Genomic DNA, 15723 nt, shown 5'->3' on the forward strand with positions numbered 1-15723 from the left:
GGGGGGAGCAGCAGCCAATGGGAGGGGGGGGGCGGTGGCGGTGACGTCACTGGGGTGAGGGGGGCGGTGGCGGTGACGTCATTGGGGTGACAGGGACAGGGCCACGCCCCCCCCCCACGATGTCCCCTGGGTCGTTCCCCCTGCACGGGGACACCGCGCCCAGTACGGACCAGTATAAACCAGTATGGACCAGTACGGACCAGTACGGACCAGTATAAACCAGTATGGACCAGTACGGACCAGTACGGACCAGTATAAACCAGTATGGACCAATATGGACCAGTACGGACCCGTATGGACCAGTATGGACCAGTATAGACCAGTATGGACCAGTATAAACCAGTATGGACCAGTACAGACCAGTACGGACCAGTACAGACCAGTATAAACCAGTACAGACCAGTATAAACCAGTACAGACCAGTACAGACCAGTACGGAGCAGTGCCACCAGTCCCCCCCAGTTCCCCCCAGTATAAACCAGTAATCCCCAGTCCCCTCCCAGTCTCTCCCAGTTCCCCTCAATCCCCTCCCAGTTTGTCCCAGTCCCCCCCATTCCCCCCCAGTCCCTCCCAGTTTGTCCCAGTCTCTCCCAGTCCCCCCCAGTTCCTCTCAATCCCCTCCCAGTTTGTCCCAGTTCCTCTCCAGTTCCCCCCAATCACCCCCACTCCTTCCCAGTCCCCCCCAATCCCCCCCAGTCCCTCCCAGTCCCTCCCAGTTTGTCCCAGTTTCCCCCCAATCCACTCCCATTTCCTCTCAATCCCCTCCCAGTCCCTCCCAGTCCCTCCCAGTCCCCCCCAGTCCCTCCCAGTCCCCCCCAGTTCCTCTCAATCCCCTCCCAGTTTGTCCCAGTTCCTCCCCAGTTCCCCCCAATCACCCCCACTCCTCCCCAGTCCCCCCCAATCCCCCCCAGTCCCTCCCAGTCCCTCCCAGTTTGTCCCAGTTTGCCCCCAATCCCCTCCCAGTTCCTCTCAATCCCCTCCCAGTTTGTCCCAGTTTGTCCCAGTCCCTCCCAGTCCCCCCCGCGCTCCCTGTCCCCAGCCCCGCTATAAACCCCGCGCTGTCCCCGGGGTTGGTGACCCAGCCATGGCTCTGTCCCCGCGCCTGGTGGCCCTGGTGGCCCTGGTGGCCTCGGTGGCCCTGGTGGCGCCCCCGGCGCGGGGCTGGGACAGCGACGCGCCCACGGCCACGCTGGCGGTGACAAACGGGGGACAGTGGGGACAATGGGGGGACCCCGAGTTCTGCCCCGGGAGAGGCTACGCCAGAGGCTTCCAGCTCAAGGTGGGGACATTTGGGGACATTGGGGGACACCTGGGGACATTTGGGGGATGTTGGGGACACTGGGGGGATTGGGGACATTGGGGACATTGGGGGGGACACTGGGGACATTGGGGACACTAGGGGGTTGGGGACATTGAGGGGACATTGGGGATGTTGGGGACATTGGGGGGATTGAGGACATTGAGGACATTGGGGGACATTGGGGACACGGGGGACATTGGGGACATTGGGGGATTTGGGGACATTGGGGGGATTGGGGACATTGGGGACATTGAGGGGACATTGGGGACATTGGGGACATTGGGGGATTGGGGACATTGGGGACATTGGGGACATTGGGGACACTGCGGACATTGGGGACATTGAGGACATTGGGGACAGTGGGGACATTGGGGGGATTGGGGACATTGGGGGATTTGGGGACATTGGGGGATTTGGGGACATTGGGGACATTGGGGACATTGGGGGGATTGGGGACATTGGGGGGACATTGGGGACACTGGGGGGTTGGGGACATTGAGGGGACATTGGGGACATTGGGGACACTGGGGACATTGGGGGGATTGGGGACATTGGGGACATTGAGGGGACACTGGGGACATTGGGGGGATTGGGGACAGTGGGGACATTGGGGGGATTGGGGGGATTTGGGACATTGCAGGGGTTGGGGACATTGGGGGGACATTGGGGACACTGGGGGGATTGGGGGGGAATTCAGGGGGGACATTTGGGGTGACAAAAGGGGGACATGGAGGGGACAAAGGGGGAGGACATGGTGGGGACAAGGAGGGGACAACGAGACGGCATGGGAGGGACACACGGGGGGACAAAGAGGGGACAATGGGGGGGACATGGGGGGACAAATGGGGGACAATGGGGGGGACAAGAGAGGGACAAGTTGGGGACATGGGGGGACAATGGGGGGGACATGGGGGGGACAAGGAAGGGACACGGGGACATGGAGGGGACATGGGGGGACAAGGAGGGGACAAGGGGAGGGACAAGTTGAGGACATGGGGGGACAATGGGGGGGATATGGGGGGACAAGGAAGGGACACGGGGACATGGAGGGGACATGGGGGGACAAGTTGGGGACAAGGGGAGGGACAAGTTGAGGACATGGGGGGACAAACGGGGGACACGGGCGAGACACAGAGGGGACAACGAGAGGGACACGGGAGGGACACACAGGGACAAGGAGGGGACATGAAGGTGACAAATGGGGGACACAGAGGGGACATTGGGGACACAGGGGACAGGATCGGGGGGACAGGAGGATTTGGGGGGGTGACGAGGGGACTTTGGGGACGCGGGGGGGTGACAGGAATTTGGGGACAGGAGGTGACAGGAATTTGGGGGGAAGTGACAGAAATTTGGGGGAAAATGACAGGGATTTGGGGACACGGGAGGTGACAGGAATTTGGGGACAGGAGGTGACAGGGATTTGGGGACAGGAGGTGACAGGAATTTGGGGACACGGGGGGGTGACAGGAATTTGGGGAGAAGTGACAGGAATTTGGGGACAGGAGGTGACAGGGATTTGGGGACACAGGAGGGGACAGAAATTTGGGGACATGGGGGGGTGACAGGAATTTGGGGACAGGAGGGGACAGGAATCTGGGGACACGGGAGGTGACAGGAATTTGGGGACACGGGGGGGTGACAGGAATTTGGGGACAGGAGGTGACAGGGATTTGGGGACAGGAGGTGACAGGGATGTGGGGACAGGTGACAGGGATTTGGGGACAGGAGGTGACAGGGATTTGGGGACAGGAGGTGACAGGGATGTGGGGACAGGAGGTGACAGGGATGTGGGGACAGGAGGTGACACTCCTGGGGCTGTGCAGGTGGAGCCCCACAAGGGATTCTTTGGAGATGACACGGGGCTGAACGGCGTCCGGCTGCTCTGTGACAAGGCGGGAGAGGTCACGTCCAGCGAGGGGCCGTGAGTGACCGCGGGGGACACGGGGGCGGGGACGGCCGGGTGTGGCCACCAAAACCTGACCATGGCCACCAAAACCTGATCATGGTCACTGTGACACAACCATGGCCACCAAAACCCAGCCATGGCCACCCAAACCCAGCCATGGTCACCAAAACCCAGCCATGGTCACCAAAACCCGACCATGGTCACCAAAACCCAGCCATGGTCACCCAAACCTGACCATGGTCACCAAAACCTGATCATGGTCACTGTGACACAACCATGGCCACCAAAACCCAACCATGGTCACCAAAACCCAGCCATGGCCACCAAAACCCAGCCATGGTCACCAAAAGCTGACCATGGCCACCAAAACCTGATTATGGTCACCCAAACCCAGCCATGGTCACCCAAACCTGATCATGGTCACCAAAACCTGACCAAACCCAGCCATGGTCACCCAAACCTGACCATGGTCACCAAAACCTGACCGTGGCCACCAAAACCTGATCATGGTCACTGTGACATAACCATGGCCACCAAAACCCGGCCATGGTCACCAAAACCCAGCCATGGTCACCAAAACCTGATCATGGTCACTGTGACACAACCATGGCCACCAAAACCCGGCCATGGTCACCAAAACCCAGCCATGGTCACCAAAACCTGATCATGGTCACCCAAACCTGACCATGGTCACCAAAAACGTGACCATGGTCACCAAAACCTGACCAAACCCGACCATGGTCACCAAAACCTGATCATGGTCACCAAAACCCGACCATGGTCACCAAAACCTGACCGCGGTCACCAAAACCCGACCATGTCCGCCACAACCCAACCACGGCCACCACAACCCAACCACGGCCACCACAACCCAACCATGGCCAATAGACCCCCAAGACCCAACCATGACCACCACAACCCAACCACGGCCAACACAACCCAACCACGGCCACCACAACCCAACCATGGTCACCACAACCCAACCATGTCCAATAGACCCCCAAGACCCAACCATGACCACCACAACCCAACCACGGCCACCACAACCCAACCACGGCCATTAGAGCCCACCAAAACCCAACCACGGCCAACACAGCCCAACCACGTCCACCATGACCCAACCATGACCACCACAACCCAATGACAACCAACACAACCCAACCACGGCCACCACAACACAACCACGACCACCACAGCCCAACCACGACCACCACAGCCCAACCACGTCCACCATGACCCAACCATGACCACCACAACCCAATGACAACCAACACAACCCAACCACGGCCACCACAACCCAACCACGGCCACCACAACCCAACGACGACCAACACAACCCAACCACGGCCAACACAACCCAACCACGGCCACCACAACCCACGCCCCCGCTGTGTCCCCGCAGCCGCGGCGCCTGGAGCCGGCCGGAGTCGTGTCCGCCCGGGCAGCGCCTGGTCTCCTTCCGGCTGCGCGTGGAGGAGCCCCGCGGGCTCTGGGACGACACGGCCGCCAACGCCATGGCCGCCATCTGCTCGGGGGCTCGCTGCTCGAGGGGCCGCGGCGGCCCCCAGGCGCCTGGGGCAACTGGAGCGTGCCCTGCCCGCCCGGCGCCGGGGTCTGCGGCCTGCGCACCGCCTGGAGCCCCCCCAGCGCGGCGGCGACGACACCGGCCTCAACGACGTCGAGCTCTACTGCTGCAGCTGAGCGGGGCCGCCGGCACCGCCCGGCACCGCCCGGCACCGCCCGGGACCTTCATGGATCCACATGGACCCCCTTGATCCCCCCATGGACCCCATGGACCCCATGGACCCTCCTTGACACCCCCATGACCATCCATGGACCCCATTGACCCCATTGACCCCCCTATGGACCCCATTGACCCCTCTATGGACCCCATGGACCCCATGGACCCTCCTTGACACCCCCATGACCATCCATGGACCCCATTGACCCCACTGACCCTCCTGACCCCCCATGGACCCTCCTTGACCCCCCCCATGGCCATCCATGGACCCCATTGACCCCATTGACCCCCCCATGGACCCCATTGACCCCTCTATGGACCCCATTGACCCCATGGACCCTCCTTGACACCCCCATGACCATCCATGGACCCCATTGACCCCACTGACCCTCCTGACCCCCCCATGGACCCTCCTTGACCCCCCATGGCCATCCATGGACCCCATTGACCCCATTGACCCCCCATGGACCCCATTGACCCCTCTATGGACCCCATTGACCCCATGGACCCTCCTGACCCCTCCATGGCCATCCATTGACCCCATTGACCATCCTGACCCCCCCATGGACCCTCCTTGACCCCCCCATGGCCATCCATGGACCCCATTGACCCCATTGACCCCCCCATGGCCATCCATTGACCTCCATTGACCCCAATGTCCACCCCAGTCACCCCATGGACCCCCTTGACCACGCCATGGACCCCATTGACCCCACTGACCACCCCAATGACCACGCTGAGCCCTTGACCACCTTACTGACCCCTCATGGACCTCACTGACCCCACTGACCACCCCAATGACCTCTTGACCACCCCATGGACCCCACTGACCACCCCATTGACCCCACTGACCCCACTGACCACCCCAATGGCCCCACTGACCACCCCATTGACCCCACTGACCATCCTGACCACCCCACTGACCCCACTGACCACCCCAATGGCCCCATTGACCCCTTGACCACCCCATGGACCCCACTGACCCCACTGACCATCCCATTGACCCCACTGACCATCCTGACCACCCCACTGACCCCACTGACCCCACTGACCACCCCATGGACCCCTTGACTATCCCATTGACCCCACTGACCCCCCATGGACCCCACTGACCACCCCAATGACCACACTGACCCCTTGACCACCTCATTGACCCCTTGACCACCCCATGGATCCTTCATGGGCCCCACTGTCCCCAATGTCCACCCCAGTGACCCCACTGACCCCCCCGACCCCACCCCCGGGAACACCCCTCATGGGCGGGGCAATGAACGGCTTTGATTGACAGCTCTGGCCACGCCCCTTTTGCTGGGAGGGAACTGGGACGGACTGGGACGAACTGGGAACCCCCAAGAACGAGGCCGGGCCCCTTCCCCACATGGGAAAAGCCACTTTATTCCCCTCCCCCCACAGCGGGGGAAGGGCGGGAGGGGGCGTGGCCTATCAGGCCACACCCCCCCGCTGGAAGCGCTGCGATTGGTCAAGGTTATGAATAGGGGCGGGGTTTGTGCTTTGATTGGCCCCGCCCCCATTTTGGGGGGGCGGGGTTATTGCTGTCGGAGACTCCGCCCCGATTGGGCGGGGCCGAGGCGCGCGCGGAGGGGGGCGGGGCCATGCGGGAGCAGCCAATGGGAGGCGGCGGAGGGGGCGGGGTCAGGGCGAGGCCCCGCCCCCCAGGATGGGCTCGAGCTCGCGCAGGGCGGCGGGGCCGAGGCGGGGCAGGACCTGAGGGGGGAAAATGGGGAAAAAACGGGAAAAATTGGGAAAAACCGGGGGAATTTCACCCAAAATCCGCGTGGGGAACGTGGAACCCCCGGGGATTTACCCAAAATCTGAGTAAAAAAACCCAAAATCTGCAAAAATTACCCAAAATCAGAGCCAAAAAACCAACCCAAAATCTGAGCAAAACCCCCCAAAATCTAAGAAAAACCCCCAAAATCTAAGCAAAACCCCCAAAATCTGCAAAAATTACCCAAAATCTAAGAATCTCCAAAATCTGAGCAAAACCCCCCAAAATCCGTGAAAATTTACCCAAAATCTGAGCCAAAACCCCCAAATCTGCGAAAATTCACCCATAATCTGAGCAAAACCCCCCCAAATCTGAATTAAACCCCCCAAATCCAAGCAAAAACTCCCCCAAAATTACCCAAAATCTGGGCACAAAAATCCCGAAGATCTGACTGGAAAAATCCAAAATCTGTGACACTTACACAAAATCCCCCAAATTTTCTCCAAATCCTCCCCAAGTTTTGTCAATTTCCCCTCAAATTTCCCCCCCAATTTTCCCGATTTCCCCCGATTTCGCCCCAAATTCCCCACTCCCGCACCTGCAGGGCCTGGATCAGCTCCCGCAGCCCCCGCGGGGTCTCGGCCGCCAGCAGCACCGAGCTGACGCCCTCGAGGCGCAGGGACCACGCTGGGGACAGGGACAGGGACAGTGCCACCCCAGTGTCACCTCAGTGTCACCCACCCCGTCAGTGCCACCCCTGTGTCACCCCCAATGCCCTCGAGGCGCAGGGACCACGCTGGGGACAATGACAATGGCAGTGCCACCCCTGTGTCACCTCAGTGTCACCCACCCCATCAGTGCCACGCCTGTCTCACCGCTGTGTCACCCCGTGTCACCCCAATGTCACCCCAGTGTCACCCCAATGTCACCCCAATGTCACCCACCCTGTCATTGTCACCCCTGTGTCACCCCCAATGCCCTCGAGGCGCAGGGACCACGCTGGGGACAATGACAATGACAATGACAATGACAATGACAATGACAATGACAATGACAATGGCAGTGCCACGCCTGTGTCACCTCAGTGTCACCCACCCCGTCCGTGCCACCCCTGTGTCACCTCTGTGTCACCCCCTGTGTCACCCCAGTGTCACCCCAATGTCACCCACCCTGTCATTGTCACCCCAGTGTCACCCCCAATGCCCTCGAGGCGTAGGGACCACGCTGGGGACAGGGACAGGGACAGTGCCACCCCTGTGTCACCCACCCAGCCCCAATGTCCCCAGTGTCCCCAGTAATGACCCAACGATGTCCCCAGCGATGTCCCCAACGTCCCCAGCGATGATGTCCCCATGTCCCCAGCGATGTCCCCATGTCCCCAGTAATGACCAAGTGATGTCTCCATGTCCCCAATGATGTCCCCAGTCCCCTGAATGTCCCCAGTGTCCCCAATAATGACCCAGTGATGTCCCCAATCCCCCAATGATGTCCCCAATGATGCCCCCAATGCCCCCAAATGTCCCCGATGTCCCCAATAGTGACCCAATGCTGTCCCCAGTAATGACCCAATGATGTCCCAATGATGACCCAGCACTGTCCCCAATGTCCCCAGTAATGACCTGTGGTGTCCCCAATGTCCCCAGTGATGACCTGTGGTGTCCCCAATGTCCCCAGTGATGTCCCCGGTGTCCCCAGTAATGATCCCAGTGATGACCCAATGATGTCCCCAATGTCCCCAGTGATGTCCCCAATGATCCCAGTGATGACCCAATGATGTCCCCAATGTCCCCAGCGTTGTCCCCAGTGATGTCCCCAATGTCCCCAGTGATGTCCCCGATGTCCCCGGTAATGACCCAGTGATGTCCCAGTGATGTCCCCAATGTCCCCAGTGATGTCCCCAATGTCCCCAGTGATGTCCCCGCTGTCCCCGGTGTCCCCTCACCGATGCCGAGCTGTCTCTCGGAGCAGCCCAACCTCCGCGCCAGCGGCTGCAGCGACCCCGGAGCCGGCGGGGAGCGGCCCTGGGGACACAGGGGACACTGAGGGGACACTGGGGACATTGGGGACATTGGGGGGCATTGGGGACATTGAGGGGACACTGGGGACACTGGGGACATTGTGGGACATTGAGGACACTGAGGGGACATTGGGGGGGATTGGGGGGCATTGGGGACATTGAGGGGACATTGGGGACACTGGGGACATTGAGGGGACATTGGGGACATTGGGGACATTGAGGACATTGGGGACATTGGGGACATTGGGGACATTGGGGACACTGAGGACATTGAGGGGACATTGGGGACATTGGGGACATTGAGGACATTGGGGACATTGGGGACATTGTGGGACATTGGGGACACGGAGGACATTGAGGGGACATTGGGGGGGATTGGGGGGCATTGGGGACATTGAGGGGACATTGGGGACATTGGGGGACATTGGGGACATTGGGGACATTGGGGACACTGGGGACACTGAGGGGACATTGGGGACATTGGGGACATTGGGGACACTGGGGACACTGAGGGGACATTGGGGACATTTATGGGATTGAGGGGATTTGGGGACATTGGGGGATTGAGGGGACATTGTGGGGATTTGGGGGAATTTGGGGACATTTGGGGACATTGGGGGGTTGGGGACATTCTGGGGACATTTTGGGGACATTTTGGGGACACTTGAGGACATTAAGGACACTGGGGACATTTTGGGGACATTTCGGGGACATTTCGGGGACATTTCGGGTCGTCTGGGGACGCTCGGGGGTTCCGGTGTCACCTCGGCCGCGCCGCTCCCGGGGGTCTCCTCAGTGGGGGCCGGGCCGGGCGGGGCCCAGGTGACAGCGCCGAGGCCTTGGGGACATCGGGGGGAGGGGCGGGGTCACCTGGGACCGCCCCCGACCCCCCCCAAATCATCCTCGAGGCCACGCCCCCAACATTTAGCCACGCCCATTTAGCCAAAAGGAAGAAGCCATATCCCATCGCCACGCCCCCTTTACCCAAAAGCAACGCCCCCTTTACCCACAGGCCACACCCACAACATTTGGCCACGCCCCCAGCTCTTAGCCACGCCCCTTTGTCCATCTTCATAGCAACGCCCCCCCAGCCCCTCCTTGTTTGGCCACACCCCTTAGCCCCGCCCATCTATGTGGCCACACCCCCTCAGTAGACCCCCACATAATTGGCCCCGCCCCTTTTTTCCCTTGGCCACGCCCTTCCTGTGACCCCACCCCTACAATTGGCCAAACCTATTTGACCCCGCCCCCTTTATGGCCCCGCCCCTTCCTGTGGACACACCCACCGATTATCCTCCTTTGTCCCCACCCCTTTTCTGCGGCCACGCCCCCTTTGTCATTGCCCCTTTTATGGCCACGCCTACTTCCCCCATCTGTGGCCACGCCCCCGTTGTCCCCCATCTGTGGCCCCGCCCACTTGGCCATTGCTCCTTTTGTGGCCACGCCCCCTTTATAGCTTTTCCCTTGTGACCACACCCTTCTTTGTGGCCACGCCCCTTTGGTCCCGCCCCCTTTTTGTGGCCCCGCCCCTACCGAGGAGCCGGAAGAGGCGTGGCTCGGGCGGAAGCTCCGCCCACTGGCACACGGGCGCCGCCAGGTTCAGCTGCCGCGCGACCGCGAACGTGTCCTGGGGAAATTCACCCAAAATCGCCCCAAAATCCCCCAAAACCTCCCCAAAATACCCCAAACTTCCTGAACTTCCTCAAAATTGCCCGAAATCCACCCCAAAATTCCCCCGGCTCAGCCCAAAATCAACTGGAATTCACTCAAAATGCACCAAAATCGCCCAGAATCCCCCCAAAGTTCCCGAATTTACCCAAAAATGCCCAAATTTACCCCCAAATTGCCCCGAATCCGCCCAAAATCAACAGAAATTCACCCAAAATCCCCCTGAAATCGCCCCAAATTTCCCCCCCAAAAATTCCCGCAGTGACGTCACCAGCCCTCCTCCGTTTACCTCCAGCAGTCCCCGCCCGCCGTGACGTCATCACGTTGCCACCCATTACGTCACCGATTCCCCTCCCCCGGTATCCCCGCCCGCCATGACGTCACCCCCCTCCCCGCGCGCAGCGGAGCCCCGCCCACCATGACGTCACCGGGAGCGCCCCCGGCCGTGCCCCAGTAGAGCGCCAGGCCCTGCTCGATGACGTCACTCATGGCGCGAACCAACTCTGGAACGGGGGGAGAAAGGAGCGGGTTAATGGGGGAGGGGGGGAAATTTGGGGGATTTTGGGGGAATTTGGGGGAATTAGGGGGATTTTGGGGCGATTTGAGGTGTCTGGAGGGGTTTGGGGGGGATTTGGGGAGGTTTGGGGGGTTTTCAGGAGATTTTGGGGAGAATTTGGGTGGGTTTGAGGAGTTTGGGGGGGTTGGGGGGGTCTGGGGGGATCTGTGGGATTTTGGGGGGGATTTTGAGGGGATTTTGGGGGTAAATTTTGGGGGATTTGGGAGTAAATTTTGGGGGATTTTGGGAGTAAATTTTGGGGGATTTTGGGGTAAATTTTGGGGGATTTTGGTCTAAATTTGGGGGGATTTTGGGGGTAAATTTTGGGGGATTTGGGGAGTAAATTTGGGGGGGATTTTGGGGGTAAATTTTGGGGGACTTTGGGGGTAAATTTTGGAGGATTTTGGGGTAAATTTCAGGGGATTTGGGGGTAAATTTTGGGGGATTTTGGAGTAAATTTTGGGGGATTTGGGGGGTAAATTTTGGGGGATTTTGGGGTAAATTTTGGGGGTCCAGAAGGGTTTGACGGGTGGAATTGGGGTGTTCCGAGGTCGCTTCCAGTGGGGTCTCAGGGGGGGAATTTGGGGTGATTCAGGGCAGTTTCGGGTGAATTCTGGGTGAATTTAAAGGGATTTGGGGTCAGTTGGGGTCATTCCGGGCAGGTTTTTGGGGGATTTTGGGGGAATTTCGGGCGATTTTGGGGGTCCCGTCCCCCCCCGGTGCCGTTGGTACCTTCCAGGCGCAGCAGCCGCAGGGTCGGGTCCGTTCCTGGGGGGGGAGGGGCCAAATGTGGGCGTGGCCTGAATGGGCGTGGCCTCCCCGTTCATGAAGGGAGGGGCCAAATGTGGGCGTGGCCTGGGGGGATTTGGGGGAAATTTGGGGACAGTGGGACTTTAACTGTAGGCGTGGCCTAAAAGGGGGCGTGGCCTCTCGAAAAGGGGCGTGGCCTGGGGGGAATTTTGGGGACATTGGGACTTTAAGGGGTGGGCGTGCCCTAAAAGGGGGCGTGGCCTCTCAAAAAGGGGCGTGGCCTGGTGGGATTTGGGGGGCAGCGGGATTTCTACTGTGGGCGTGGCCTAAAAGAGGGCGTGTCTTCAAAACCAAAAGGGCGTGGCCAGGAATGGATGGGACTTTGATGATGTCACCATTTGGGGCGTGGCTTAACTAAAGGGGCGTGGCCAACGGGGTGGGGTGGAGCTAGGGCGATGCCATCACTGTGGGCGTGGCCAAAACGAGAAGGGGCGTGGTTTAACCCAACAGTGGGCGTGGCTTTGTGATAAAGAGGTGTGGCCTAAATTGGAAAGGGGCGTGGCTTGCTATATGTGGGCGTGGCCTGGGTGTTGTGGGTGTGGTTTGCTATGAGTGGGCGTGGTCATAATGAAGGGGTGTGGCCTCACCCTCGTTGTGGGCGGGGCCAGGGCGGGGCCCGGCGAAGACGACGTCGACGTAATCGAGCTGGAGGCGGCGCAGGGAGCCCCGGAGGCCTGGGGGGCGTGGTCAGCGTTAGGCCACGCCCACAATCCCCACACACCCATTAAGGGGCGTGGCCAATGCTAATCCACGCCCACAAGTCTTTGTGAGCTGCTGGAGGGGGCGTGGCCAAGGGGAACAGTGTGGGCGTGGTCAATGCCAGGCCACGCCCAACCATGTGGGTGTGTCCATTAAGCCACGCCCACAAATGCGCCCATATCAGGGCATGCAAAGCATCGGGGCGGGGTTAAGCCACGCCCATGGCTTGGCCACACCCCCAGATTGGCCACGCCCACCCCAGGCCACGCCCCCCTCACCTTCCAGCAGATTCTTCCTGGAGAGGCCCCGGTCGGGTCTGGGGGGGCGAAAAAGGCCAAAAATTGACCCAAAAATGACAAAATTTCATCCAAAATAATGAAATCTTTAAAAATTCGCAAATTCAACCCCAAAAAATGAAAAATCCCCCCCAAAAATAACAAAATTCACCCCCAAATTGAGCCCAAAATGAACAAAATTCAGCCAAAATCCCCAAATTTATCCCCCCCCAAAAAATCAAAATTTACCCCAAAAAATCCCCCAAAACTCAAAATTCACCCCCAAAATAACAAAATTCACTCAATAAACGAAAATTCACCCCCCAAAAATCCCAAATGAACCCAAAACACGAAAATTCCACCAAAATTCCCCAGTCCACCCCAAAACCTCAAAAGTTAACCCCCCCAAAAAATCAAAAAAACAACAAAATTCACCCCAAAAAATCCCAAATGAACAAAAAATAATTAAATTCGCCCCAAAAATCCTCAAATCCTACAAAAGTTCCCAAATCTGCCCCTTGAAAAATCAAAATTCACCCCCCAAAAAAATCCCAAATTCGCCCCAAAAATTCCAATTTTCGTCCCTAAAAATTCAAATTTTCCTTCCAAAACGCCCAAAATTCCACCCCCAAAAAACCCCAAAATCGTCCAGAAACACCAAAAATTTCACCCCAAACCCCAAAAAGCCTCAAATTCAACCCAAAATATTAAAAGAAAAAATCCCAAAAAATTCCCAAAAAATCCCAAATTTTGCCTCTCCCGCGGTGCATTGTGGGTACTCACGGCGCCCCCCAGTGGACGCGCGCGGTGATGACGTAACTGGAGCGCCTGGGGGGGGAAGGGCGGGGTGGGGGAGGGGCGGTGACAACAAATCCCCCCCCCCCCAGGGACCCCAAAATTCACCGAAATCCCCCCAAAAATCCCATCCAGGAACCCCAAAATTGACCCAAATTCCCCAAAACTCCCCCAAAATCCACCAAAATTCCCTCCAAAATTTCATTCAAGAACCCCAAAATTTACCAAAAATCCCACCCGGGACCCCAAAATCGGCCAAAATTCCCCCAAAATTCCCATCCAGGACCCCAAAATTCCCCCAAAATCCCACTTTGAGACCCCCAAATTTCCCCCCCAAGACCCCAAAAATCTCCCCTAAATCCCCCAAATTTTCCGCAAAAATCCGCCCCAGGACCCCCAAAAATTCCCCCAAAATTCCACCCAGGGACCCCAAATTTCCCCCACATTCTCCCCAAAAATCCGCCCCAGAACCCCCCAAAAAATCCTCCCGAAATCTCCCCAGGGACCGCAAAATTTCCCCCCAAAAATCCCAAAAAATTCCTCCAGGAACCCAAAATTTCCCCCAAATTCCCCAAAATTTCCCTCAAAATTTCCCCAAAGTTTCCCCGAATTTCCCCCAAAATTTTCCCCCAAAATTTCCCCCAAATTTCCCCCCAAACCCCCAAAATCTCTCCCAGGGACCCCCAAAAATCCCCTGAGGACCCCAAATTTTCCCAAAAATTTTCCCCAAAATTTCCCCCAAAATTTCCCCAAATTTCCCCCCAAAATTTCACCCAAGATTTCCCCCAATTTCCCCCCAAATCCCCCCAAGGGACTCCAAAATTTTCCCCAAATTTCCCCCAAAATTTACCCCCCAAAATGTCCCCAAATTTCTCCTCAGGACCCCAAAATTTCTCCCTAAAAATACCAAAATCTGCCCCAAAAATCCCCTAAGTTTCCCCCAAAATTTCCCCAAATTTCCCCAAAATTTCACCCCAAAATTTCCCCAAATTTCCCCCAAAATTTCCCCCAATTCCCCCAAAATTTCCCCAAAATTTTCCCCAAGTTTTCCCCAAAATTCCCCCAAATTTCCCCTGCCCCTCCCCCACCTCCATCCTTTGCTCCTCAGGATCCGCCCCAGCAGCTTCTCCACCCTGCGGGACATTTTGGGGCGAATTTGGGGAATTTTGGGTTTTTTTGGGGGAATTTTGGGGTTTTTGGGGAGGATTTTGGGGAGGATTTTGGAATTTTGGGGGATTTTGGGGGGGATTTGGGGGATTTTTTGGGGTTATTTGGGGGAATTTTTGGTTATTTTAGGGGGAAATTTGGGATTTTGGGGGTTTCTTTTGGGAGGGGTATCGGGGAATTTTGGGGTTTTTGGGGTTTTGGGAGATTTTTCGGGGGATTTTTGGGGGTTTTTTTGGGAGGGATTTGGGGGAATTTTTGGTTATTTTAGGGGGAAATTTGGGATTTTTGGGAGGATTTTGGAATTTTGGGGGATTATTGGAGGGATTTGGGGGATTTTTTTGGGGTTATTTGGGGGAATTTTTGGTTATTTTAGGGGGAAATTTGGGATTTTGGGGGTTTTTTTGGGGGGAGGGATATTGGGGAATTTTGGGGTTTTTGGGGAGGATTTTTGGGGGGTTTTTGGGAGGATTTTGGGGGGAAATTTGGGGATTTAGGGGATTTTGAGGGGAAATTTGGGATTTTTTGGGAGGGATTTTGGGGTTTGGGGAGGAATTTTTTGGTTTGGGGGATTTGGGGGGAAATTTGGGGATTTGGGATTTTTTTGGTTCAAAATTTGATTTTTTTTTTAGGATTTTCAATCCAGACTTGGATTTTTTGGGGTTTGTTTTTTGGGGTCGGGATTTTTTTGGGGGGATTTTTTGGGGTCCGGCGAGGTTTTGGGAGGGGAAATTTTGGGGTCAAATTTGGGATTTTGGGGGCTTTTTTTGGTCAAAATTTGATTTTTTTAAGGATTTGGAAACTGAGCTTGGATTTTTTTGGGGTTTTTGGGGTCGGGATTTTTTTGGGAGGATTTTGGGATTTTTTTGGGGTCCGGGGGGGATTTTTGGGGTACCTGGCCGAGGCCTCGGAGGTGTCGAACAGCGTCACCCCCAAATCGTAGGCGGCGCTCAGCACCCGCTCGGCCTCCTGGGAACCCCAAAATTTGGGGAGGAGAATTCAGGGAGGGAACCCCAAATTTGAGGGGGGGACAACCCCAAAAAGAGAGTCCCAAAAATTG

General features: G+C 57.5%; 2 protein-coding genes across 2 annotated transcripts; one reads left to right on the top strand and one right to left on the bottom strand.

Moving 5' to 3' along the window:
* The first annotated feature begins 1084 nt into the window (after nt 1–1084).
* LOC115916107 (vitelline membrane outer layer protein 1 homolog) lies at nt 1085–4910 on the top strand. Its single transcript, XM_030969805.1, is given in 5 exon segments — nt 1085–1279; nt 3127–3224; nt 4612–4772; nt 4775–4834; nt 4837–4910. Coding segments are annotated over 5 exon segments (588 nt in total).
* A 1426-nt stretch (nt 4911–6336) lies between these two features.
* LOC115916108 (voltage-gated potassium channel subunit beta-2-like) lies at nt 6337–15638 on the bottom strand. Its single transcript, XM_030969806.1, has 12 exons — nt 15559–15638; nt 14588–14632; nt 13488–13532; nt 12708–12745; nt 12318–12404; nt 11653–11688; nt 10782–10867; nt 10230–10323; nt 9461–9534; nt 8622–8700; nt 7278–7366; nt 6337–6675 (listed from the first exon to the last, which is right to left on the bottom strand). Exons 7-12 carry the CDS (start codon nt 10851–10853, stop codon nt 6604–6606), a joined length of 480 nt encoding a protein of 159 aa, XP_030825666.1. The 5' UTR covers nt 10854–10867; nt 11653–11688; nt 12318–12404; nt 12708–12745; nt 13488–13532; nt 14588–14632; nt 15559–15638; the 3' UTR covers nt 6337–6603.
* Nucleotides 15639–15723: the final 85 nt, after the last annotated feature.

This window comes from Camarhynchus parvulus, unplaced genomic scaffold (assembly GCF_901933205.1).
Source record: "Camarhynchus parvulus unplaced genomic scaffold, STF_HiC, whole genome shotgun sequence".
Classification (NCBI taxonomy): domain Eukaryota; kingdom Metazoa; phylum Chordata; class Aves; order Passeriformes; family Thraupidae; genus Camarhynchus; species Camarhynchus parvulus.